The 27,401-nt window shown below is 21.6% G+C and overlaps 1 protein-coding gene across 2 annotated transcripts; it reads left to right on the top strand.

Moving 5' to 3' along the window:
- The first annotated feature begins 301 nt into the window (after positions 1-301).
- On the top strand, positions 302-24,254 carry LOC122511192 (inositol hexakisphosphate kinase 1). 2 transcript variants are annotated; one of them, XM_043626305.1, is made up of 7 exons: positions 302-1,075; positions 1,722-1,848; positions 11,779-11,902; positions 14,579-14,658; positions 15,651-15,826; positions 18,642-18,847; positions 22,301-24,254. In XM_043626305.1, exons 1-7 carry the CDS (start codon positions 941-943, stop codon positions 23,079-23,081), a joined length of 1,629 nt encoding a protein of 542 aa, XP_043482240.1. In that variant the 5' UTR covers positions 302-940; the 3' UTR covers positions 23,082-24,254. The 2 variants fall into 2 exon arrangements, with proteins under 2 accessions (XP_043482240.1, XP_043482247.1); XM_043626312.1 differs by lacking the exons at positions 302-1,075; positions 1,722-1,848 and adding an exon at positions 10,835-10,959.
- Positions 24,255-27,401: the final 3,147 nt, after the last annotated feature.

Raw genomic sequence — 27,401 nt, 5'->3', positions numbered from 1 at the left:
GTCTATTTTTAAGTAAATTCTGTCCGTGACGTCACGTCACGGACCAACAACATTGTGATAGATGTGCCACGATTTTTTAAAATGCCGTCAAACCGGAAAGAAAACATTAAAAAAATTTAAAATGCATTTGAGTGTACCCATCTCTGGTGACGAGGTATTTTACCGTAAAAACCGCGTAAGTTAATCTAGGTTATCTTACGCGTCCAACCCTGACCCATCTTCATTTTCGTTCGCGTTGCCTCAACCCTGAACAATATGAAGCGCATGCGCCAATTCACTCTCCTTCCTTTCTAGAACCATTTGCAAATCATTTGTGTGAGTGCCTTTGTGCTCTAAAATACGTGTGCTAAATACTCCTACATCTTTAGTTTTACATTAGTATGTAAACCCATGCAAATGTTAAATTAGGCATACATATACGTATATATCTGCATATCTGTAAAATTTCGTGAAGGCTGTGACTCGGAAACTTCGTATATATTGAATCGTCCTTCTCTTAGTTCACGTTTTTATCTCCTTTCCTTTTTATGCCATCTAACTTCCATCATTCATCCAGCTTTACAGCTGATATGATAGAAGAGAGGATATTGGTTAATAATATTGCTCTTATGTCTACTGCGTCTGTTCCATTCTATTAAAGTGTCAAAACAGGCAGTGTATTTGTTTCGTGGAACAATATTTTTCTTTTTTTTTCCAAATTTTCTTAACATTTTTTTTGCAAAAGTGATTAACGTAAATTTCTCCTTTTTTGTTATTTGTTTATTCAAAATTTGGTTGGAAAATTATAAAAATTAGAGGTATGAGAGACTTGGAGTTTCGATAACAGTGTGATTTAAAAAAAGTATAGTTTTGTTTTTGAGAAATAAAGAAAGTGAATAGTTTTACGACAACGACAAAAAAAAGTGAATAACTGGATTTTATCCGAAAGGACTACGCGGGCATGGTATACCTGAGGGCTGCTTGGGGTATGGGAGAAGCTCAAACGCAGTGCCATAGCACTAATTCTTCACCAATTTCGTCAACTTTTCTTCACGATCATGACGAGGAAGTCGCTTTACATCCACTCAATAATCAGGTATATGCAATATTTATTCTTAAACACTGATTTTTTTCTTTCTTAATATACATACTTAGGTATACGACTCGAATGCTTCTTAAATGGGTCACGTCTTTCATCCATTGTTTCACGAATGTAGGTACAATCAAAGTAAGTAGAAAACTAAATCGCCGTCAAGCATTGCATTTTTTTTCTCATAACACAATGTTAGGTATTTTTTTTTTTTTTTATAAGAAATATGATAGGAAGTTCCTTTATTTATAATTTATCTGCTTTTACAAGTTCAATGAATTCTAAATAATTTCCTCTTAATTCTATACTTAGAGCTTTCAATCAAAATATAAATACAATGAAAATGTTTTTAAAAAAAATTCATCCGTTTATGACGTACAACTTTATTGATAGAAGAATCAAATTGTTTGTAATTCATGATAAAGCAGGTTTGTCAATTAATTCATGTTTCTTTTACATTATTCATTGTTTATATATATTTCTCGGCACGTGTCAATCATATTTCTTGTAAAAAGAAAAAAAATGAACTTTTTTTTTCTTCTTCATTTTTTATACACTCTCCTTTTGCGATGAGCATTTTATAATTATCGACAAATCGATTTGATTTCATTTGATATTTCTTAAGACTTATAACAATCATATTTCATAACAGGTCGGTGGTCATACTCGATTACTGCTTCTCAACCAAAATACGATTTGCAAGCCACTGAACTGCAGAGAATTAGACTTCTACAGAAACATTCCACAAGAGATACAAACATTTGTCCCAAAATTTAAAGGTAAGCTGATGTATTAATTTTTTTTATTAAGTTTCAATTTATTTAATTTTCTATATTTAAAAAATAACACTCGATAAATATTTTTTTTTACGATTAATATGTCGCGATTTTAGTAATTTTATCTCAAAAAAATGAAAAAAAAACATAAGGTTTTGTGTATTCTTAATTTTTATATTTTTCCAGAACTATTTTTCCTTCGACGCATTTTGTCATCCTTTTTTGTTTCTCATCTTCGTGTATATAAAAACAATAATAATTATTTATATTGTCGACAAAATATTTTTTGTAAATACATAGATTATGAACAGTGAGTTTTCAATGTTTAGCTTATCTCGGAAGGACGGGAGAGAGGAGAATTCTGTTGTATTTTTTTATAAAATATTTTTTTTTATTACGATAGATAAAATTAAAGTCACGTATTGAAATTGGATTTAATGGTGAAATATATTTGACTTTGTTTTTATTGTTTTTTTTTTAATTATTTGTCTTTTTTGCATTGTTTTTTTAATTTTTCTTTTATATTTATTTGTTTTTTATTTTGTTTATTTCCTTTTTTTCTTTCTTTGTACTTTTATTATTAATTTTCTGACACGTGGAACTTTTTTAAACGATGTTTCATATTTGTAATAATGTGAATTATTGTAGTTAAAATTTTGATGAGGGTGCATTATTTCGTAATCAAAATTCATCACAATTGACTGAATTAAAAAAAATAAATTCTTCTAAATTTATTTTTATTGAAATTTATAGTTTTCTTTCCAATTTCATTCTTTTTTCGACACGTGACTTTAATTATATAAACAGTTGATTCCAATTTATGGAAAACTATATTTAGTAATTAAAAAGAAAAATTGTTAAACATAACAATTCTGGTGAACAGGCCTCGGATATTTATGACTTTTTGGACTTTTTCCAACTATTTGGAATAAAGGCGACTTTTTCGACTTAATTTTTCAAAAAACTGGACTTTTTTTTGGGGTAAAATTTGACCTTTTTTCCAAACTTTTTTACAAAATATAACTTTTTGCGTATAAAAATGAAAATTTAAAAATTTTAAATTTTGTTATTTATAGAGAGAAAATTTTAATTTTAGTCAAATCTTGCAACAATTATTTTTGAATAATTTTTTACAGATAACTCAATTTTTGAAATGTGTTTATTTATCTAAAGTTTAATGAACGAAAAATATCTTGAAAAAATAGAGGAAATTATAATTAACTAAAGAACAATGGCTGAACAAAAGAAAAGAAATTATTTATTACTATAAATATATAATTATAAAGATTTTAAATAATTGAAATTTTGTAAAATTTTATTAAAACAAATTAATTTTTGTCAAGTATTTTATTACAATTTTTTGAACAATTCTAACCAAATGAATACATTAAAAAAAGTTTTATTTTAATTGCAAATTTATTGAAAATAATTGAATTCAATTTTAATGAAGAAAACTAAGAAAAATCTTCAAATGATAATTTGAAAATGAAAATTAAGGAAAATCAACTACAGAAAATTGTATTAAAATATTTTTTTTATAAAATAAATTCTTATTCTTGTAATTTACTTATTTTTGTGATATTTTCAACATTTTTCGTTACATATTTTTAGTAATTCAAGTTCTTAAAATAATTTTATTTTTATAAAAAAACATGATAAGTTTTAGAATTCAGTGAAAGGTCAGAGAAATAAAAAATTGAATTTTTTTCACAACATTGAATAAAATGAAAAATTTTTTTTTGTATCTTTATTCAACTTGAGCGATTTTTTTTTGGATCTTAAAGTCACTCCGAGGCCTGTGTAAAGGGTGTATTTTTTATTAGATAAAAATACGAGAAAAAAAACAAAAAGTAGAGAAGAATATTTTTTATCGGATAAAAAAAAGAGAAAAACGAAAAAGTAGAAAAAATTATTTTTTTATCAGATAAGAAAAAGAGAAATAACTAAAAGTAGAGAAAACAATTTTTTGTCAGATAAAAAGAAAGAGAAAGAACAAAAAGTAGAGGAAAGTATTTTTTGTTGGATACAAAAAAAATGAGAAAAGTAGACTTTCAGAGGACTTTTGTTTGTCCGTATTAATTGTTCCAGGTCTCGGATATTATGACTTTTTCGACTATTTGTCTATTTTCGAAAAATACGACTTTTTTTTAACTAATTTTCGAAAAAAATACCACATTTTTTTTAGTATCAAATGCAACTTTTTTCGATTTTTATAGTGCGAAAAATAACTAGAGACAAATTTTTCAAAAATTGTTTTTTAATAATTTTTCTAATTAAATTTTCGAAATACAATAAAATTAATAATATTTTGAATAATTGAAATATTTGTAAAATTTAATTGAATATAATTGATTATTTTTCTAGTTACATTCTCATCAAAAATGAGAAAGTCTTGTTTTTTTATTAAAATTTGTACAAAATCATCTTTTGAAGAATTTTATCTGCAAATTTTGAAAATAAATGAATTCTCAAAAATTTTAATGAAAAACTTTATTTAAAAATAAAAATTCAAGAAAATTAGCTTTCAAAAATTGTATTGAAATGGTTTTGAAAAAAGTAATATTCTTAACATTTTTTTATTATAATTTTTTAAAATTCAATTATTTTCAATATTTTCAATTTGGAGAAAACAATCATGTTTAAAATTTTTTATTAGATTTCTTTAAAAAATATATTAGTTTTTTTTTAATTATCCAAATATTCTTTTAAGAAATTTAATTATTTTCGAAAAAATAGATTTTTAAAAAATTAATTCTTAGAATTGTTTTATCATAATTTCTTAAGATTCAATTGTCTTCGAACAAAGTAAATTAAAACTTTTTAAAATTTACTTTAGACTTATTAAAATTTCGGAGAAATCATGTTCATATTTATAATTAAAAGTCTTCAGAAATTTGATTATTTTTTTTATATTTTTCAAAATTTCAATTGTTTGGAAATTGTTGAATTGTGTATTAATTGAAAAACTATTATATTTAAAAAATTGGGTGATTTAAATATATATTTTTGAAATATTAATTTTAAGAATTCCATTATTCCAATTTTTTGAAAATATTATAATATTTATAATAATAATATTATAATATTATTTAAATATTATAACACTTTCAAAAAATTAGAAAAAATAAATTCTTAAAATTAATTTTTCAAAACTATTTTAAAATAATTTTTGTAATTAATAACAATTTGTAGAGTTTCAGTTACAATTATTATAAAAAAGGTGAATTATTGTATTTAAATAATTCAATTCTTGAAGAACTTTGGGAAAATTATTCAAAATAATTGATTTAGAGATGAAGTTTAGATGAAATTTGTAGAAAAGAATTGAAAGTTGGAAGGGTTACAGTTGAAATTTTGAAAAATTGTTAAATTTCAGAAGTTTTAATTTGAAATTTTTTAAATTCTATTTCCCTTAAAAAAACAAATAAGTTTTTAAATATTAATTTAAGAAAATTATTCAACTTTTTTAATAATTGAATTTAGAAAGAAGTGAAAGGGGAAAATCAGAGAAATACAAAATAAATTTTTTGTGACAATTAAATACGCGACTTTTTCGACTTTTTTTTCTATTTTTAATCGACTAAAGCGACTTTTTTTATGCCTTAAAGTCGATCCGAGGCCTGTTTTTCGAATGTAGTCTTGTGCTTTAAGTGTATATTTCATTTTTTTAAATCGATTTGTACATGGAACGAAAGAGAAAGAAGTTAAAATCTTTTTTTTTTTCTGTAACTTTGCCATCCCCATAGTGTATAAAAGCGATTAGGGTCAAGTTTATTTTTTTGTTATTTTATTTTTATTTTCCATTATTTATAAATGCAGATTATATGTGATTTAGTGTAAATGTTGAATGTCGACAGTGAATACATACGTAAGTCTTAAATTCCCAATTTCCTACTTTCATATGTTATTCAATCTAAGGGTATGTTGTAATTTTATTGACGTCATGTTATTTGAGTGAGGCTTCTCGCTTCCTTGTTTCAAAAACTGAAAGTAATCAAATCCATCGGGTCTAACTAAATTCAATCACTGTTACAATTATCACCAATTCTTTATTTTCCCCCTTTTTTTTCTTTTGAAGAATTTTTATTTTCGTCTATTCTCTCATAAACGAAGAATTTTATTTTTCTCTTATGAATTGATTATTGAAAAATAAAAAAATCTTTTTACAATTTCTTTACACTTCTTGTTTTCAAATTTAAATTGTAATAAAAATTTTACAATCAAAATAAAATCACTGTTACAATTATCACTAATTCTTTATTTTTTTCTTTAATAATTTTTATTTTCAATTTTTTTCTTCTGAATTGATTTTTGAAAAATAAAAATAGATTTTTTTCTATTTCTGTACACTTCTTGTTTTATAATTTAAATTGTGATAAAAATTTTACAATCAAAATTCAATCAGTGTTAAAATTATAACTAATTCTTTATTTATGTTTTGATAATTTTTATTTTCAATTTTTTTCTTCTGAATTAATTTTTGAAAAATAAAAATAAATTTTTTACTATTTGTGTAGAGTTTTTGATTCTTCGATAAATACGATTCATTTTTTAAAAATCAATTCATAAGAGAAAAATTGAAAACAAATTTTTTCGTTTATGAGAGAAATAGACGAAAATAAAAATTATTCAAAAAAAAAAAAAAAATGAAAGTAAAGAATTTGGTTTGTAATGAAAGTTTTACAATCAAAATTAGTTATAATTAAAATTCAATCGCCATATTGTTACAAAATCAAAACTTATTTTATTTATTTATTTATTCGTTAACTAATTTATTCGTTAATTAATTTATTTGTTAATTGTTAACAATGTTAAAAAAGAAATTTTTAATGAAAGAAATGGAGAAAATTGTTGTCTTGGAAAATGTTCATCTCCGGAGAAAAATTGTAAAGGTTTCATCAATTTTATGAGATTTATAACTGAAAATAATTGAGTAATTTTATTACTGAATTATTTTTGTTTGTTTATTTATTTATTTATTTATTCACTGGGTTTTATTTATTGTAGTTAAATTGTATGGATTTGATAATTTTTTAATGCGGAATGAACGATTAAATGTATCCTGTTGTGTATAGAAACAAGGAGTTCAAAAATATTTTGTGATCGAATAGTTTGAGAATTTAGTTGTTGTAATAGTCTCTCAAAATCTTCCCAAGAGATAAAAACATGTTTTTTCAATGCCTAATTTAATCAATAGTCGTTTAATATTCATCTTAAAAAAATGAATTTTTTTTTTTTTTGGTTATTTACTTCAAACTGAAATTTTTTAATTTTTATTTAATCAAATAGTAGAAAGTAAAGAAGGAACATGTTTTCTCACATATCGTACAATTTCCCCCAACTTTTGCGAATCGATACTTTCATTTATTAACAAATTAAAATTCAATCGACAATAAAATTATCTTTAGTAAATGAGAAAAAAAGTTTTTTTTAATGAAAGGAAGAAAATTAAAGAAAAATAAAAGAGAAAATTTAAAAAAAATAAAAGAAAGAAAATTTTGAAAAATGAAAGAAAGAAAAACCGAGAGAAATGGAGAAAATTTTCATTTCCGGCAAAAAAGAAATCTATATGAGATTAATAACAATAATTACGAAATTAGAAAATTATGTAAATTTACTTTTAAAAAGAATGATTAAGTCATTGTTATTTTTAAATAATTATTATATAGAAAAGGAAAAAAAACATTTTGATGAAAACTTGTAGATAAGATTAAAAGTTTATTGTATTTTCCGCAGAAACTGTGTGTAATATACGTCGTTTTTATTTTTTTTCGAGATATAAAGAAAAAGAAAATTGTATAACGTCAAAATCTTGGAATAATCTACGTGGTTTTTTTGTTATCAGGGATTTTCAGTGAAAGGAAAATTCAATCAGATAAATTTGGAGGTCATGTTACAACCTTTAGATTTTTTTTTTTGATTCGAAACAATGTTACGTAAAGATTTTGAATGATAAGTGTACGGAAAAGTGAAATTTATAATATTTGCAATTATCGTATTCAATTATTTTGTTTAATTATTATTTGGATGATTTTATAATTTTATTCGGTTTTATTTTTGTGATAATGGTAGAATTTAAGAATTTTTGTAATAGAATTGAAGAATAATTTATAATAATAAATAATAATAATAATTTAATAATAATAGTAACAATAATAATAATAAAATAATAATAATAATAATAATAATAATAATAATAATAATAAATAACAAAATTGACAATTTATATTTCTTCTTTTGTATACAATTATTGTAAAAATTATCCTTTTCAACTGAACAATATTTTAATGCGAAATAAAATTTATCCGAAGTTATCGTCGTCGCTGAAAATCGAGAAACATTTTTCTTTTCCATAAAAAATTTCCAAATGAAAATTTGAGAAAATCCACTTATTGACAAATTAGTTATTATTACTTATTATTTTCAAAATTTTTTAAAAATTCTACGAAACAATTAAACTATTTTCAAAAAGAATTTATAATAAAATTCCTCTAAAGAATTCAATTATTTCCACAATTAATAAAAAATTCTCAAAGTAGTTCAATTATTTTAAAAAATTATAATAAAATTTATTGCAAGAATTCAATTATTTTCACAAATAATAAAAAATTCTCAAAATAAATCAATTATTTTTAAAAATGCTTATAAAATTCTTCACAAGAATTCATATATTTTTATGAATTCTAATAAAATTCTTTGAAAGAATTCAATTATTTTCATAAGAAAATTCTTATAAAATTCTTCACAAGAATTCAATTATTTTTAAAAATTCTTATAGAATTCTTCGCAAGAATTCAATTATTTTCAAGAATAATAAAAAATTTACAAAACAAATTATTTTCATAAACAATAAAAAATCTAAAAAAAATTTTTACGAGAATTCAATTATTTCCAATTCAATTTTAATAAAATTCTCAAAAAAGTTGAATTGTTCTAAAAAAAAATTTGATAAAATTATTCATAATAATTCAATTATCTTCAATACAATATTTTAATAATTCTCGTTTTAATAATTTCTCTCACAAAGAATTTAATTATTTTAAAAATTTTAATAAAATTCTTCGAAAGAATTCAATTATTTTCAATACAATTTTAATAAACTTTCTCAAAAAATTCAATTATTTTTAATTATTTCACTCGTCACAAAAAAATTAATTATTTTAGAAATTTTAATAAAATTCTTCGGAAAAATTCAATTATCTTCAATAATATTTTAATAAACTTTCTCATAATAATTGGAACATTTTTAAAAATTGTTATAAAATTCTTCGCAAGAATTCAATTATTTTCAATAAAATTGTAATAAATTTTCTCGAAAAAATTGAATTAGGTATTTTCAAAAATTTTCATAAAATTTTGTGCGAGAATTAAATTATTTTAAAATTATATTTAATTAATGTTTGTTATTATGCAATCTTTAAAACATTGAATTAAAATTTAATTATTTAATAAAATGTCAACAACTTTTAAATAGAAAGATGATAAAAAATAATTTTGAAACAAAAAGAAATTCACACTTTTTTATTTAATAATTTATTAAAAATTATGAAAAAAATCAAAATTACAAAAAAAATATTTTTTCTTAACTTCTGAGTATCAAATATTATTTTAATATTATAAAAGTTTCTTCTCCCCTTATAATTGAATTTAATTGTTATTTAATTTATAATTTTTAAAACAAACGAAAAATTGTTTCTATTATTAAATTATTGTTTGAGTATTCTTTCTTTCATTTCTTTGTTATTTAAAACAGTGCATACGTATACAACAATCATTGTTAGGAAAATTTTTTTTTTTTTTACAAAAAGCGTGTTCTTTAATCGTAAACAGTTTAATTGGAAAAAGAGGAAAAAAATTTTTCTTTTCGAAAATTGAGTATAAAATTCTTGAAATCTTTTTTTTTAAGCAACGTAACTATTTAGTTTATATTTAGTAAGAAAAAAGTAAAAAGCGCATTAAAAAAAATTATGGAAATAAATGAATATGAAATAAATAAATTCGAAAGAAAATATAATTTCGAAAAAAAATTATACTAATAGATTGTACCTAATTGAAAAATTGAGAAAGAATAAAATTACCTATTTTGGTTTCTTAAAACTGTTTTATTATATTTTTTCCATGAATTAATTTTTGTATAATTCGAGAAGTAATCGTTATTTTTCGAAAAATAATTTTTTGTCTACAGTGAAACCTGTCGGAATGCAAATCTATTTAAAAAATTTTTTTACAGTAAATAAATTTTAGAATCCTTGAATAAAATAATTATTTTTCGAAAAATAACGATTATACTTTTAAAATTGTCCAAAAAATAATTCTTGGAAAAAATAAAATAAAATAGTTTTAAGAAACTTTTTTTCAAAAGTAATCGATATTTTTCCAACTATAATTTTTGTATATTTTCAAAAGTAATTTTTTTTCCAAAAATAATTTTCGAAAATTTCAAAAGCAGGTAATTTTTTCCAAAAATAATTTTTGTATATTTTTGAAAGTAATTTTTTTCCAAAAATAATTTTCGAAAATTTCAAAAGCAGGTAGTTTTTTTCAGAAATAAGTTTTGTATATTTTTGAAAAAAATTTCAAATATTTGAGAAAAAAATTTTCGAGGTATAATTTGAATAAATATTGAGAGTGATAGAGAGAAAAAGAAAGAGAGAGTGTGTGAGAGAGAGAGAGAACAATTAGAGAAACAGCTTTATAAGAAAATAATAAACTATTGTTGGAGACTTGTAGCAAGGACACACCGTTGAGTAGGTATCAGATTAATAGTGTGATTTTTTACTCTAGCAATTTTTTTTTCTTTCTTTTTTTTTAATAAGAACTTAAATCAACAAGAAGAAATTAATGGGATATTGGTGCATTTTAAAAAGTGTACGGCAAAAAAAAAAAATTTAATTAAAAAATAAAAAAAAAAAATAGTTGGTCATTTATGAGAACTAAATGCATCAAATCGATATGTTTGATGATTGTGTCTAGCAAAAAACCGTTTTCTTTTAAGTATCCCCAGAGCCAATAAGTCACAAGGATTCGTGTCTGGGAAATCGAGGCATGGCCTGCTCGCAGACCCACTAGTGCCCTGAACACATTCCATTTGCTTCTCCTTGGCCAATGCTCGGGGTTTGTATTTTGTTGCTGATCACCAATATATTCCGTCATGTGATACTAGTTCTCTGAAAATCAGATATCTTTTCGCGATTCAGACGTACATTATTGATGACTGATTCGCCGTAAACAGAATGTAGTCAAAAAAAAAAAAATCATATTATTTCAAAAATAAAAATAAAAATAACTAACCAATAATGATTTCTTGTATACACATTTTCATTTCATATTCTCGAAAAGAAAAATGCTGAGTTATCCAGAAGTTTTTTTTTTGACATATTTCTTTATCTTTATTGATTCATTGCTACGATTACACATGAAACAAGTATTTTGTGACGCATTTTAAATTTGCGTCATTTTTTTTATGTGCAATCTATCTTCTATTATGAGTCAGTTATTCAACTTTCGAGACTCTCCTTTTTTTTATTTACGAAAACACTTGCTTCATGTATACTCATAGTACTCAGCTTTCGATGTTTTTTTTCTATTTTTTTTTCTTTTTCTATTATTAAAACATTTTTTATTGTAAGAGAAACAAATTAGAAAATTTTAAGTTCTTTAACTCACAAATCAGATCATAATCATAAGTTCTATTTTTAATTTTATTATTATATTCTTAAGGTATATTTTCGAATTTAATTCATTTTTTTATTCTCAAGTGGTAATTCGCGAAATTTAGGTTTTCGTTTTTTTGTAAATAGAAAAAAAAGAAAAATTAATTTCAAAATAAAAAAAAAAGAAAAAAAAAGACAAATTGGACATTATAAATGTCGATAACAAGTCAGATTTTGAATTGAAAGGGATATTGAATTTATTGGAGTATTGGTGTTTCAGGTGTCATGCAGGCATCCAGTAGCAGTGAGGTTAAACTTGATAAGCGTTACAGTCCTAGTTTTAGAGATCACGAGACTCCATCGGGAAAAGGATCGACAAAAAGAAAAAGAGATGATGTTTTAAGGTGAAATATCTTTTTCTTTTAAATTCAAATTTTGAAGAAATGAAAAATAAATTTGAATTTTCTTCTTTTTTGTTTTTTAACAGGGTTGCCAGTTTTTTTAACAGGGATAATCAGGGGAAAATAAAAATTATTAGGAAATGTCAGGAAAAGTTTATTAATAGTTTAATAAAAAAATATCAAATTTCTAGAATTTCGACAAGAATTTCTGATTTTTGGTGATTACGAAACGTTTTTGATACAAAATTCTTTGAAAAACTTCAAATAATTTTCAAAAATTTCTATAAAATTCTTTACAATAATTAAATTATTTTCAACACAATTTTAATAAAATTTTTCGAAAGAATTCTATTTTTGTAATAAATTTATTCGCAAGAATTCAATTACTTTCATAAAGAATAAAATTTCTTGCTGGAATTCAATGAATTTAAATATATAATTCGTAGGATTTCAATTATTTTCGTAAATAATAACATTTTTCGCAGAAATTCAATTATTTTCATACAAATAATAAAGATGTTTTGCATAAATTAAATTATTTTCATGTAAACAATAAAATTCTTCTGAAAAAAATTCAATTATTTTCTAAAATGTAAGAAATTTATTTTTAAGAATTCAATTACTTTCAAAAAAAATAAAATTCTTAGCAGGAAATCAATTATTTTAAATATAATTCAATCATTTTTATGAAAAAAGAATTAATCCTCGCAAGTATTTAATTATTTTTAATTAAATTTAATTTTTTTTAATTAATTAAAATTATTCGCATGAATTCAATTATTTTGTGAAAATAAAAAAATTCTTCAAAAGATTTTAATTATTTTCGTAAATAAAAACATTTTTGGCAGAAATTCAATTATTTTCATACAAATAATAAAGATTTTTTGCATGAATTTAATTATATTTTCAAGTAAACAATAAAATTTTTCTGCAATAAATTCAATTATTTTTCAAAAGTGTAAAAAAAATTTATCGGCAAGAACTCAATTACTTTAAAAAAGAATAAAATTCTTTGCTGGAATTCAATTATTTATTAGAAATGTAATTCAATTATTTTGATAAATTTAACAGAATTCTTCGCAAGAATTTAATTATTTACATTTTTTCAAAAATTAACTTAATATTTTTGGTAGGGATTCAATTATTGTCATATAAATAATAAAATTCTTCGAAAGATTTCAATTATTTTCTTACATAATAAAAAATTCTCGATATTTAAGAAATTCTATTAAAATTGCTGGAAAGAATCCAATTATTTTCAAAAATTTTGATAAAATTCTTTATAAAGATTGAATTATTTCTAATATAATTTTTCGCAGAAAATAAATTCATTTTTTTTTCGAAAATGTTAATAAATGTTAATGTTAATAAAATTTGTAAAAATTGAATTATTTTCATTAAAATTTTAATTAAATTCTTTTAAAGAATTCAATTATTTTCAATATAATTTTAATCAAATTTTTAAGACGAATTCAATGATTTTCAAAATTTTTTATTGAATTCAATATAACAATTAAATTATTTCAAATTCTTTGGAATCACCATGAATTTTGAAGTAATATTTTGATATTTCTTATTTCTCTAAATAATTAAATTTTTCTTAAATATTTCAATATTAGAATAACTTTTTTAAAATCGTTATGAATTATAATTAACTTCAAGGGTTTTAAACAAATTTTTTGATAATTTTAATTTCTGTGAATTAAACATTATTTAAGAAAAATGATTTAAGTTTTTAAATAACTTTTTTTAAAATTGTAAAAAAAATTAGGTTTTCAAGATATTTTGATTTAATTTTTTTTAAAGATAATTGAATTTTTCAAAAAAAAGAAAAATTATTCAAGAATTCTAAAATTAATGGTAATTTTGTGAAATTGATTTGAAAATACCTACTGAATTAAATTTGTTAAAGAATTTTTATTGCAGATTTTTTAAAAAAATTATAATTTGCAAAGAATTTTAATTTAATTAATAAATAATTGAATTTTACAAAGAGTCACAATTGAATGTATATTTATATTTTTGTTAATTTAAGAAGAGAATCAAAGGATCCAAATTGCATCTGAAATAATTTAATTTCGAAAGAATTACAATTAAAATTTTTATTAACTAATTTTAAAAACAGATTCAAATTTCTATAATTATTCAAAATTCGAAAACTTATTTGAAATTCTGCCAAATTGTGTTTTTAAATTTTCAATTATCCTATTTTTTTGTGAAAATATATTTGTTTATAGACAAATAATTGCAAATTTGTGAAAAAATTGAGATTTTTTAAAATTCTATAAAAAATAATTGAAATTTTCTAAAACGTTTTTGCAAATAATTGAATTTTAAGATTCAATTTTTAACAATTTTATTGAAATTTTTGAAAATAATCTAGGAAAGTGTATTAGAGTTATTATTTTTTTATTTATTTTTAAAATAGACAATTTTAAAGTTTAAAATTAAATTGTTGCTTCTAAAATTTATCTTTTTAATTTTCTTTTTTTTGGGGGGTGGGGAGGAAATCATGGAAAACGTTAAAATTCTGTCTTTAAATTAGGGAAAAGTTAAGAAAAAAAAAAAAATAAAAACCAATTTTTGTGGCAACCTTGAAATTAATTTTTCGTCATATTTATTTTAATATTATTGTTATAATATTATTTATTTTAACAATATATTTTTCTTTTATTCCAGAATGAAAATTCATCGTAAAAATAGTTCCGTAGACGTCTTGAAGTCGGGAACGCATCTCGATTCGGCTGCAAATAAACAATGTATCCTTTTCATATACTTTTCACTTTATCTTCAATGAATTTCAAAGAATTTGTTTGTTTGTTTATTTTTTAAATATTCTCAGGTTTTAGATTTTTTTCCCCCATTAATTTGTTGAAGAATCTGTTTTATTTTATATTTAAATGTGAAAAATTTAGATGTTCTCAGACTTCAGGTTTCTTTCCATTAATTCGTTCAAGAATCTGTTCTATTGTATATTTAAATGTGAAAAATTTCTCTTAGTTTTTAAAATAAATTTTCTTGAAAATATTCATACGAATTGATAAATTATAATTTTTTTTAATTCAACAATCGTTATTAGTAGCAAAATAAAATATGAAGTAAAGAAAATTAAGGCAATAAAATAAACGAGTCAATTCGAGATCTTTATTCGAAAATAATTTCACGAAAGGAAAAGAAACATTAACGCTTTAAAAAACTGTCCAAAATATTAATTTTATTGGATGGACAATTTTTAAATTATTTTTTTTTCCACTTTATTGTATAAAATTATAAAATTTTCTTTTTAAATTACTATAATTGAAATATATGACGAAAAAGTTAAATGACTGATAAAAATTTCAAGTGCGTTTATAGGAATGAAAAGAGTTTATTTCCGTATTGTATTATTGTATTTTAAAAATGTGGGTCACTTTCAAGTTAGATTTAGGCCAAGGTTGCTGTGTGACTTATAGAATGGAGTGTGAATACACCACGATCTGAATTTAATCTTTATGCGTTAATTATTTATGATATTTTCAAAAATGTTCTAGTTTTCAAGTTAATTCGAAAAAAGAGGAGAAAATAGTTTTTTTTTTATTTTCTCGATGTATTTAAAACTATTGTTTATTGTTTACTGAAATCAATGTTATTTTTTTGTGTCTCGCACTTTTTTGATAAGATTTTTTTTTATGAAACGTACTTGAGTTTTATTTTATCAACACATGTGTAATTCGATTACGCTTATACTATCTCCTTAACTAGAAAAATATAGATTTTTTATTACTGGAAAATATAACGTCTCAGTATTCACATCCATGCATCTTAGATTTAAAAATGGGGACCAGACAGCATGGCGATGATGCATCGGCTGAAAAACGCAGCAAGCAAATGGCTAAATGTGCTGCGAGCACTTCAGCGTCTTTGGGTGTTAGACTCTGTGGAATGCAGGTTTGTTCTCTTTTTCCCTCCCAAAACAAAATTAATAAAATATTTTTTTTTTTTAATCAGGGTGTCTACTCAAAAAGTTTCGCCCAATAATTTTCAATTTTTCCTATATTTTCCACACATCAATATTAAACTGGAATTAATATCGAAAATTAAAAATTTAAGGAAACCTTTTCCTACTTTTCCACACTTTCCCGGATTTTATTATTTTTTCCGATTTTTAAATGTTTCATTTATTTCAGGAAAATTTGATTTTCATTTTAATTTTAATGCGTATTTTAGGTTTAAAATCTGTATTCAGAATAAATACTTTACAATGATTACTTTGTAATTTTTTCTTTCTCTGATTTTTTTCGATCGGATTCAATTCGGTTTTTCTTATTATTTTCCGTTCAAGTGTGATAAGATTGAAATTTATTCGAATTTAAAGTGTGTGTTATCGCAGTTCAATAAGAATTATTTATAATTGTATAAATTTTCTTTCGATACTATAATGTTGATAAATAGAAAATTGGACAGTAGAAAAAAATTAGAATCAATCCATTATATATATTTCAACAAAGTTTTTGCGGCTTATTTTCTGAAAAATCTTACAAATTTTAGAAATTATATTCAAAAGTCGTATAATTTATTTTTGACAATTATTTACACGAATTTTTTTGTATTAGAACGCTCCAATTTTTGGGTTAAAAATTAAAAAAATTTTCGGCAAAAAACCGAAATTAAATGTTAAGCATTAAGACGTTTTGTAGAAAAATTATTTTATTTTATTTTCCATGATTTTTCGTTAATAAGTAAATTTTTTTAAATCTTGCATAGAATTTTAGTAAAATTATTGAAAACGATTGCATTAATTGAAAAATTTTATTATTTACGAAAAATATTGATTTCCTCTGAAAATGTTATTTATGAAAATAATTGAATTCATGCGAAGAATTTTATTTATTTTCTGAAAATAATTGAATTCTTGCAAAGAATTCTGTTAAATTTGAAAAAATAATTCAATTGTATTGAAATTAATTAATTTTTTGCGAAAAATTTTATTATTTATGACAATAATTGAATTCCTGATAAGAATTTTATTATCTATAAAAAAATAATTGAATTTTATTATAAAATTTTTGTAAATAATTGAATTTTTGCGAATATTTTTATTTTATGTTGAAATTATTTCATTTTTGCAAAGAAAATTAAATTCTGTTAAATTTGTCAAAATAATTGAAGTATTTTTAAAATAATGAAATTTCTGCAATGAATTTAATTCTTTATGATTTATGAACATAGTTAAATTGTTTTGCAAATAAATTTATTACATTTTTAAAAATAATTAAATTCGTGCATTATTTGTATGAACAAACAAATTGACTTTTTGCGAAAAATGTTATTATTTACAAAAATAATTCCTGCGAAGAATTTTATTTAATTTTTAAAAATAATTAAATTGTTCTTTAAGTCAATTATTTTTAATAGCTTTAATTGTAAAAATTCTTTGAGAATTTTCAAATCTATTTGTTTAAAATTCAATTTTACGAAATTTCGATTATTCGGAAATTTTTCAATTAAAATATTAGAAAATATAATCTTCAAATAATTTCAACAAAAATTCAATTAAACTTTTAGTAAAAAAAATTAATTCTACAAAATTGTTAGTTAGAAGTATAAAAAATTCAGATTGTCAAAGATTTTAATTTGAAATCTTTTCAAAATTCAATTATTTCTAAAAATTCAATTTATAATGTGAATTTCAATATTTAATTATTATTTAAAATTTTAGCTGAAATTTATTTTTAAATCAATTTTTATTAGAAAATTCTATGAGAATTCAATTATTTAAATCCATTATAATTGTATGAAAAAAATTGAATTTCTGCGAAAAATTATTTACGAAAATAATTGAATTCCTGCGAAGAATAAAGAATTTTATTCTTTGTGAAAATAATTGAATTGTATTGAAAATAATTGAGTTTTTGCGAAAAATTTGATTAATCATGCCAATAATTGAATTCCAAATAAGAATTTTATTATCTATAAAGAAAATAATTGAATTTTTGAAAATATTTTTATTTTTTGTTGAAATTATTAAATAATTGAATTTCCGTAATAAATTTTATTATTTATGACGATAATTGAATTTTTTCAAATTAATTTATTAAATTTTCGAAAATAATTGAATTTTTTCGTAGAATTTTATTATTTATATATGAAAATAATTGAATTCCTACAAAAAATTTTATCATTTTCGAAGATAATTGAATTGTTGTCAAGAATGTTATTAAAATTGTGGAAAATAATTGAAGTTAAAATTTTAATAATAATCAATTACTATAATTAAGTTAAACTATTTTGAACCATTATCAATAACTGAAATTTATATTATTTCTGTACAATTTGATTTTTTTAACTATAAAAAAACAACCTTTCTTCAGTGGAACTCAACATAAAAATTAAAATTCAAAATTAATAATACAGAAACTTTTTGAAAATAATAAAGAAAATAAATTGTAAGGATGTTGAATATTATTTTTACAATTCGTAAGATTTTTCTAAAAATAGGCTGCCAAATACTTTGGGTGAAATATAATGGATTTACTCCAATAAATGTAAAATTGGATAATATTAGGTAAAAATTAATTTTGAAATGATTAATTTCGTCAAATATTTTTCAATTCCTCTTTAAGGAAATCGTAGATTTAGAGAAGAGTGGCCACCCTGAGAATATAAAAATGAAATTAAAAAATAAAAATTTTCAATTTAAAGAAGTGAAAATACCAAAGACTTTCTTTGTCTAATCTCTCGATTAATGTAAAATTGATTCAAGGTTTACCAAGCAGACACCGATCATTACATAAAACGCGATAAATATTGGGGAAGAGAACTAAATGAAGAAGGCTTTAAGGAAGCTTTGATCAGATTTTTTCACAATGGATATTGTTTGCGTGCAACTGTCATACACAGAGTAATAACGCGATTAGAACAATTGCGTCGTGCTATTGAAAGACAAAGCAGTTACAGATTTTATTCCTGGTAAGTATAGAAATTGAAAATTCAATAAAACTATCTAATATTATTGTTGAATAATTTGAAAGATTTCTGATCATCGAGCTCTACTTTAAATTGCACGTGCGGGCAAAAAAAAAGTGTGAGCCATCGCATGGAAGCCAGAAACCAATTCCGGAAGAAAAATATTGTATAAACAAAAAATAATAATAAATAAGTAAATAAATGAAAAGAAAGAAAGAAAGAAAAAAGGCCTAAGTGGTTAAAATTTAATTTTATGTGTGTCTACAGGCCTCGGATAGTATGACTTTGGACTTTTGCTTCCTCATAGAGGAACGATTGTATTTTCGAATATTTGCAAAAAAGGAACCTTTTTCTATTTATTTAAAAAAGAAATAAATTTTTTTTTAAATTTCGACTTATTTTCAAAAAAGCGACTGTTTTGACTTCTCTTTCAAATATTGGAACTAAATATCAATTTTTTGGTATAAAATTAAACTTATTTCAATTTTTTTAGTGTGAAAAATAAATAGACAAATCATTTGAAAAATCAGTTTTGAATACTTATTTTTATGATAATTAAATTTTTGAATGATATCCCAATTTAAAAAAATTTGAACAATTCAAATTTTGTAAGATTTTATTGAAAATAATTAATTTTTTGAAAGTAATTCATTAAAATTTTTTAGAAAATAGATTTTAAAAGAACTTTAAGGGCATTTGAACCATGATGACGTCACAGATTTAAAACTAATGCTTTGCACAAACTGTGACGTCATCAAGGTTCAAATCCCCTTAATTGTAAATTTAGAAAATAATTGAATTCTTATAAATTTCAATGAGAAATAGAATAATCAAATGAAAATTTGAAAATGAAAATTAGTTTAAAAAAATTATATTAAAATATTTTTTAACAAAAGTAATTCACAATTTTTTCATTATAATTATTTAATTTAAATTACTTTCCAGTATTTCAATTATATATTTCCGAAAATTCAAACATTGAAAAAAAAATAATTACATAAATAATTTGTAAGAAAATCTAATTTTTTAGAATTATTATTAAAAAATTTTCTAGAATAAAATTATTTTAAAAAGTGTGAATTAAAATTCTTCGAAAAATTTATTATTTTCTTAAATTTTTAAAAATTTATTAATTTAAGAAATTCTATTATTTTAAAGAATTTTCTTTATAAAATTTTAAAAAGTTAATTATTTAACTTTTGGAAAACTATGAAAAATAATTGATTTTGAAAAGAATTTGAGTTAAAATTTTAGAAAATATTTGAATTTTTTATTAATTACTTTGATACAATTAATCATTAAGTATCATTTTTCAATTTAAATCCAAAATACACGTATTATCATATTTTTAATTAAAATTCTTAAAAAAATAAATTATTTTCAAATTTTTTTTACTAAATTTAAATTATTTGTGAAATTGAAATAAACAATTTTTTCACTTTTTTCTGTTACATATGTTCAATAATTTAAACAAAAAAAAAGAGTTACACTTATAATTATTATAAAAAATTAAATTTTAGTATTTAAATAATTAAATTCTCGAAAACATTTCTGAAAATTGTGAAAAATAATTCTTTTAGAGAAGTAGTTTAATAAAAAATTCTCGGAAAATAATTTAATTTTGAAAGAAGTTTGTAATTTTTATAGAATTATTAATGAATTTTCAAAAGGTTTGAATTGAAATTTTTTTGATTAAAAAATTAAAAATTAATTTTAAAAATCAAAAAATTCAAATTTTTTGATTTTTTAAATTTCTAAAATATTACTTTTTTGGAAAAATAGATAAATAAAAGTAACTAAATTTGAACTTACATATATTTATTCAACAAAATTGTTAAAGTTTTGAATAATTTAGAAATTCTGCAAAAAATCATGTTTTTAAATATTTTAATGTATGTTTTTCAAAGAATCTGAAAACGTGATAATCAAATCAAAACTATTTCCAAAGAATTATAATTGAAAATTTTGAAAATAAAAATTAAAAATAATTGAATTTCTTTGAAGAAATTTATTCTTTATGACAATAATTCAATTTTTTCGAAAATAATTAAATTCTATTGAAAAGAATTGAGTTTTTGCGAAAAATTTAATTATTTATGAAAATAATTAAATTCTTGCGAAGAAATTAATTGAATTTTGGAAAGTAATTTATTGACAATACTTGTATTATTTATAGAAGTACAATTGAATTCTTACGAAGAATTCTGTTAGATTTATGAAAATAATTCAATTGTATTAAAAATAATTAAGTTTCTGCGAAAAATTTTATTATTTATGAAAATAATTGAGTTTTTGCGAAAAAGTTTTCATATTTATGACAATAATTCAATTCCTAATAAGAATTTTATTAACTACAAAAAAATAATTGAATTTTTGTGAATAATGTTAATTGAATTCCTGCTCAAAATTTTATTATTTATGACAATAATTGAACTCTTGCTAATAAATTTACTACATTTTTGAAAATAATTGATTTGTTTCAAAGAATTTGATTCTTTATAGGGAAATAATTGAATTCCTGCAAAAAATAACTATAATTGAATTATTCTTGTCAATAAATTTATTATATTTTTGAAAATAATTGAATTTTTGTGAAGAATTTTAATTGAATTCCTGCAAAAAATTTTATTATTTATGACAATAATTGAACTCTTGCGAATAAATTTACTATATTTTTGAAAATAATTGATTTGTTTCGAAGAATTTTATTGTTTATCGAGAAATAATTGAATTCCTGGAAAAATTAATTATAATTGAATTCTTGCCAATAAATTTATTATATTTTTTGAAAATAATTTAATTTTTTCGAAGAATTTGATTGTTTATAGGTACCTATGAAAATAATTGAATTTTTGCAAAAAATTTTACCATTTTCGAAGATAATTGAATTGTTGTCAAGAATTTTATTAAAATTTTGGAAAATAATTGAATTTTCCCGTAAAATTTTAATAATCAATAAGTAAATTAAACTAATTTGAACAATTATCAATAACAAAAATTTATATTACTTCTGTACAATTTGTTTTTTTTTTAACTATAAAAGAATTAAATTAAAAATTAAAGTGTCAAGTTGTAAATACAAAATTTTTTTGAAGATAATAAAGAGAAATGTATTGTAAGGATAGAATTTTAATGTGAATTTTTCATGATTCCGGAAAATGTTTAAAGAAATCGGAAATATTTTTGAAGAATTGTATAATAATTTGAAAAATAATTGAATTTTAGAAAAATTTAGAATTGAAGTTATCTTTATGAGGGAAACAGGAATTATTATTTTTGGAAATAAGGTCGAGGATATAAAAAAAATTATGATAAGGACTTTTTTTTTTGAAATTTGAATCGAAGAAAGCGACTTTTTTTGTGCTCGAAACCCAAAAGTCGATCCGAGGCCTGGTGTCTATATTTATGTCTCATGAGCGGAAAAATTGTTGAACGATTTGTAATTTTTATTTTCAGCTCGTTATTAGTTGTCTATGAAGGTTATCAAATTGAAGATTACATGGAGAGACGAACGCCAACATTGAGGGTTGAGGATACATCGAACGATGTGAGCTACGTGGAGGCGCACCCGTCCGATCCATGTTACGACGCTGACACGAGTAATAATTCAACGGATTATAATTTATCATCGCACGACGAAGTAAGTGAAGCGACATTTCATCGTGTTTTCGGCGAAGCTGCCGCGCGCGGCGCAAAAACATCCTCGGGCTTCTATCCAATAAGTGAGGAGACCGTATTCATGGATCCGCCGTCAAATTTATTGAATAGCGTTGTACAGACAACTGGTTGTCCCTATGAGAATTGGTTGAATTACAGTAGCAGTAGTAGCGGCGATGATTATTGCTGCGGGCAGCATTCGGTCGTTCATTCAGAGGACACAAGTTCCGATCTCGATATTGGAGCTGAATGTTCGGTGAAACGGAATAAGCATCGACATCGTCAGCAATTGTACGAGGGTAAAGAGTGTCACGACGAGGAGGACAGCCTCGAGCACACCAGCAGCATGTCCAAGAGACTCAGAGTCAAGGACAGTGAAAAATTGGCCGATCTTCACAATAATTCACTTGTCGATGTTCGAATGATCGATTTTGCCCACACGACATTTGGCCACACCGGTCTGGCAACCAGTTCGAATTCAAATTCAAATTTAACGGTTCATCAGGGTCCCGACTGTGGTTTTCTCACTGGACTCGACAGTCTCAAGCGATTACTCCTCGAAATTGCAAATGAAGATTAACCATTTTTTCTTCGTCCTCAACTTCAATTCTTCTCTTCTTTTTTCCCCACCCGCCAAATGACAATTCCAAAATTTTACCAACTTGACCTTTTTTTTACACCTTGATACAAAAAAAATTTACAATCAGTCTCGAACTGAAAATTCAATTTTATTTAATACCGAGTGAAAAGTCTTTTGGCAAAAAATAATTATAGTGACATTTTTTAATAAAAAAATACAATTGAAGTTAAACTGAGGAAAAGTGATTAAAAATAGAAAGTATCGAAAACAAATTCGATGAAAAGAATAGAAAATGAAAAAAAAATGCAAAAACCGTGAAAAGAACGCTAGAAATTTTGCGTGAAAAAAAACGGTGTAAAACTAGAGAAAAAAAGAAAGAAACGAAAACGGTGAATAAGTGATAATTATTTTAAGAAAATAAATTTTTTTTCCCCCGAATAAAAATCAGGGCTGAGAGAAACTATATTTGTTAATAAAAAAAAAAAGAAAAAGAAGAGTGATGAAACTTTTTTTTTGTTTATTTCTAGTTACTTAGATTTTTGTACAAAAGAGTTTGAAATTGTATATAGGCTTCGAATTTTCATTTAATTATTTTTGAGGAGGGAAAACAAAATTGAATTTTGAGCGCAACAAAAAAAAGCTGTAGATTCGCTCGCGCGTCAATCGCCTTTTAAGTGCACTATACTAAATCATCTTGAAAGAAAAAGATGTGCGATATTTAGATTTATAGAGAAAAAAAAACACTCCTGCCACTTATTTAAGACGAGACTGCGACGACAATTGACTTTTAGGAAATAACTTAGGAAAAACAAAGTATTCTTGACCAAGCGGAAAGCATCCTCTCTTTTTTTTAATTATTAAGTAGAAGATATATCCGAAGAAAATATTTTTCATTGAAGGTAATGTTTCGTAAACAAAGCACTATTGAAAGAAAAACAAAAGTGGATTTTTAAATCCCGAAAAGAATTTGCTTCAAGCATTCTATTTATTTTTAACACACTGCAAAAGAAGTTGTCGACTTCTGATGTTTTACTATTATTATTATATTTTGAAATAGAATTAGTGTCGACTTCTATTTATTATTATTAGATATATGTAGAAAATTAGTCTTAGTTTCCAATTGCATGGAAAAATTGAAAAAATTTCAAAATTAATTCAAATTTAAAATTAAAATAAATTAATTTCAAATTAACTGTTAATGAAAGAAAATGTATTTGGCTTTATTCTGGATGAGATATTTTTTAGCCCAGTGTCTTTTATTTAATTGAAAGAATAAAAAAAAACTAGTGCTTTCAAAATCTGCTGACAGGCAGAATTTTTCTTGTCTCAAGACTTAATTTATTGTAAAATCATAAACATTTTATAAATATTGTGAATTTAACCAAAAAAAAATTTCATACTCCTTTTATTTTTTTTGTAAATATTTTTCTTTTCTGTGATTTGTTTTTTTGTTATCGATATATTTTTCGTTGCGAGTTAATTTTTTCCCCGTATGTCAAGAATATTTTTTTTTGAATCGAATGTATCGGAATTTATTTAGGATCTTGAAAAATGTAAACAAAATTGTCTCAAGCAAAAAGAGTAATTTAAAATATTTTATAGTTTCGTTGGAAATTTTCAAAAAGATTTAATTTGATTTAAAAATTGTTTCAAAAAAAAATTTTTTTTAATGAATCGAACAAAATTTGTTTCAATGAAAATTTGGTACCGAAAATTTGACAAATTAAAGGAAGAAATTGAATTTCTTAGTTTTCAGGAATTAAACATTGAATTTTTTAGTTTTTAAAATTTGATGAAATTGAAAAATAAGTTTTCAACATTTGAAAAGTTCATTAATTTTGGTTAAATAAGTATTTAAATACTTATTGTTATTTATTTTTTCAGAGGAAATTGTTTTTAATTATGTATTTCCAAAAATTTCTACAATAACTAAATTCTAAAATTCAATTATTTTCTAGAATTTTAACTGAAATTATTTTCAAAATCAATAGTTGTATATAATTTTCAGAAAAGTTTTTTGAGGATTTAATTATTTAAATGTATAAAAATTCAATTTTCTATAATATTTCTAAGTGTAACTCTTTTTTTTAAATTATTGAAAATATGTAAGAGGAAAAATTGAAAATAATTGATTTTCAAAAAATGTAATAAAAAAATTCTTGAAATTTGTATTTTAAAATAATTTTTGAAAGACAATTATTATCAATTTCGCTTTTAAAAATTTCCAAAAAAATTGAACAAATAACTGTCATTCACTAAAAATTTTTGAAAATAATTGAATTTTTGAAGAATTTTAATTAAAAATTAATTAAAACGAAGAAAATACGTGTATTTTGGATTTAAATTAAAAAATATTACTTAAAGATTGTTTCAACAAATTTTTTATTTAATCAGACAAAATTTCTTTCAATGAAAATTTGATATTGAACATTTTAAAAATTATAAGAAGTTGAATTTTTTTTAGATTTCATAAATAAAAAAAATTGAATTTTTAGTTTTTTAAATTTTGAAGAAATTGAATTTTAGTTTTCAAAATTTGAAAAATTCAATAATTCATGTTAAATAAAAATTTGGTGCAAAAAATTTTAAAAATTAAGGAAAGAAATTAAATTTCTTAGTTTTCAAAAAATGAAAAAATAGAATTTTTAGTTTATAAAAATTTGAATTTTAGTTTTCAAATGTTGAAAAATTCAATAATTTATGTTAAATATAAATTTATTTTTTCAAAGAAATTATTTTTAATAATTTCTAAAAATTTTCTATACTTCTTCTAAAATTCAATTATTTATTCAAATTTTAACTCAAATTCTTCTCAAAATCAATTATTTTTCATAATTTTTTTTCTTTCCAGAATTTAATAATTTAAATACAAAAATTGGATTTTTTATAATAATTCTAAGTATAATTTTTTTTCTATAAACTATTGAAAATGTGTAACAGGAATTGAAATTAATTGATTTTCAAAAAATGCAATAAAAAAATTCTTAAAATTATTTTAATATAATTTTTGAAAGGCAATCAATTTTAATGTCACAAACAAAAATTTTCAAATAACTGAAATTTAGTACAAAAATTTTGAAACAATTGAATGTTTGAAGAATTTTAAATAAAAATTAATTGAAAATATGAAAATACGTGTATTTTAGATTTTAATCGAAGAATACTTAATAATTAATCGATTGAAAAAAATCTTGAATTAATCAGACAAAATTTGATACCGAAAATTTAAAAAATTGAAGGAAGAAATTAAGTTTTTTAGTTTTCAAAAATTGGAACAATTTAATTTTTAGTTTTTTTGAATTTTAAAGAAATAGAATTTTAGTTTTTCAAAATTTATAACAATAATTGTTCTAAACTTATGTTATTTTCTAAAATTTTATTTAAAAAAATAATAAAATGAATAATTTAAAATTCTTCTCAAAATCAATTATTTTTCATAATTTTTCAAAAATTTCAATTTTTTATAATAACTCTTTTTTTTAAATTATCAAAGTGAATTATTGAAAATATTGAAAATAATTAATTCAAAAAAAAATATAAATAAATTCTAGAAATTAGATTTTTTATTAAGTATTTCAAAATAATTTTTGAAAGACAATAAATTTAAATTTTACAATTGAAAATTGGAAATTTCTAAATAATTGAATTTGATTGAAATTTAGTAAAAAAATTTTATTTAATTGAATTTTTGAAGAATTTTAATTAAAAATATGAAAATACGTGTAATTTGGATTTAAATTTGATAAATAATTGTTTCAAATAAATTTTTAATTAATGAAACAAAATTTTTTATCAATCACAAAATTATAAGAATTAGAAGAAATTGAATTTCTTTTTAGTTTCTAAAATTTGAAGAATCGAAATTTTTCTTAAATTTAAAAGTTAATGATTGAATAATTTAATTTAATAGTTAATGATTCAAATCGTGATTTTAAATTTAGATTATTCTTCTAATCCAACAAAAATTTTTTATTTTTTTTATTATCTAAAGAAAAGCCTCAAGTGTATTAATATTTATTAATAAGAAAAATACAAAAATATCGAAATATTTCTCAAGAACAATAGTTTGCTTCGAATACAGAAACAAATACTTTCATAGTGATTAGTGATTATTGTTTATTATTATTATTATAATTATTAATTCGAAGAAATTGAATTACTGTTTATATTATTATTATTATAATTATTAATTTTTTGTTTTAATGTAGATTATTTCCTGTTTGTTGAATTTATCGAATTTTTATTTTACTAAAACTGAAGTATGTATTTAATGCAATATTTCGGTTAGGAAAGAATTATAAAGATTTGCAGCGATGTATT

Source organism: Leptopilina heterotoma, unplaced genomic scaffold (assembly GCF_015476425.1).
Source record: "Leptopilina heterotoma isolate Lh14 unplaced genomic scaffold, ASM1547642v1 Lhet_121, whole genome shotgun sequence".
Lineage (NCBI taxonomy): Eukaryota > Metazoa > Arthropoda > Insecta > Hymenoptera > Figitidae > Leptopilina > Leptopilina heterotoma.
The sequence above is the reverse complement of the archived record's forward strand: the minus strand, read 5'-3'. Positions and strand labels throughout refer to the sequence as shown.

Bases quoted from the DNA above. Each gene is read 5' to 3' on its own strand.
- LOC122511192 (XM_043626305.1), top strand. From the start codon at position 941: ATGGTATACCTGAGGGCTGCTTGGGGTATGGGAGAAGCTCAAACGCAG. The intron at 14,659-15,650 runs GTATCCTTTTCA...AGAAAAATATAG, and splicing joins TTCGGCTGCAAATAAACAAT to ATTTTTTATTACTGGAAAAT. The intron at 18,848-22,300 runs GTAAGTATAGAA...TTTTATTTTCAG, and splicing joins AGTTACAGATTTTATTCCTG to CTCGTTATTAGTTGTCTATG.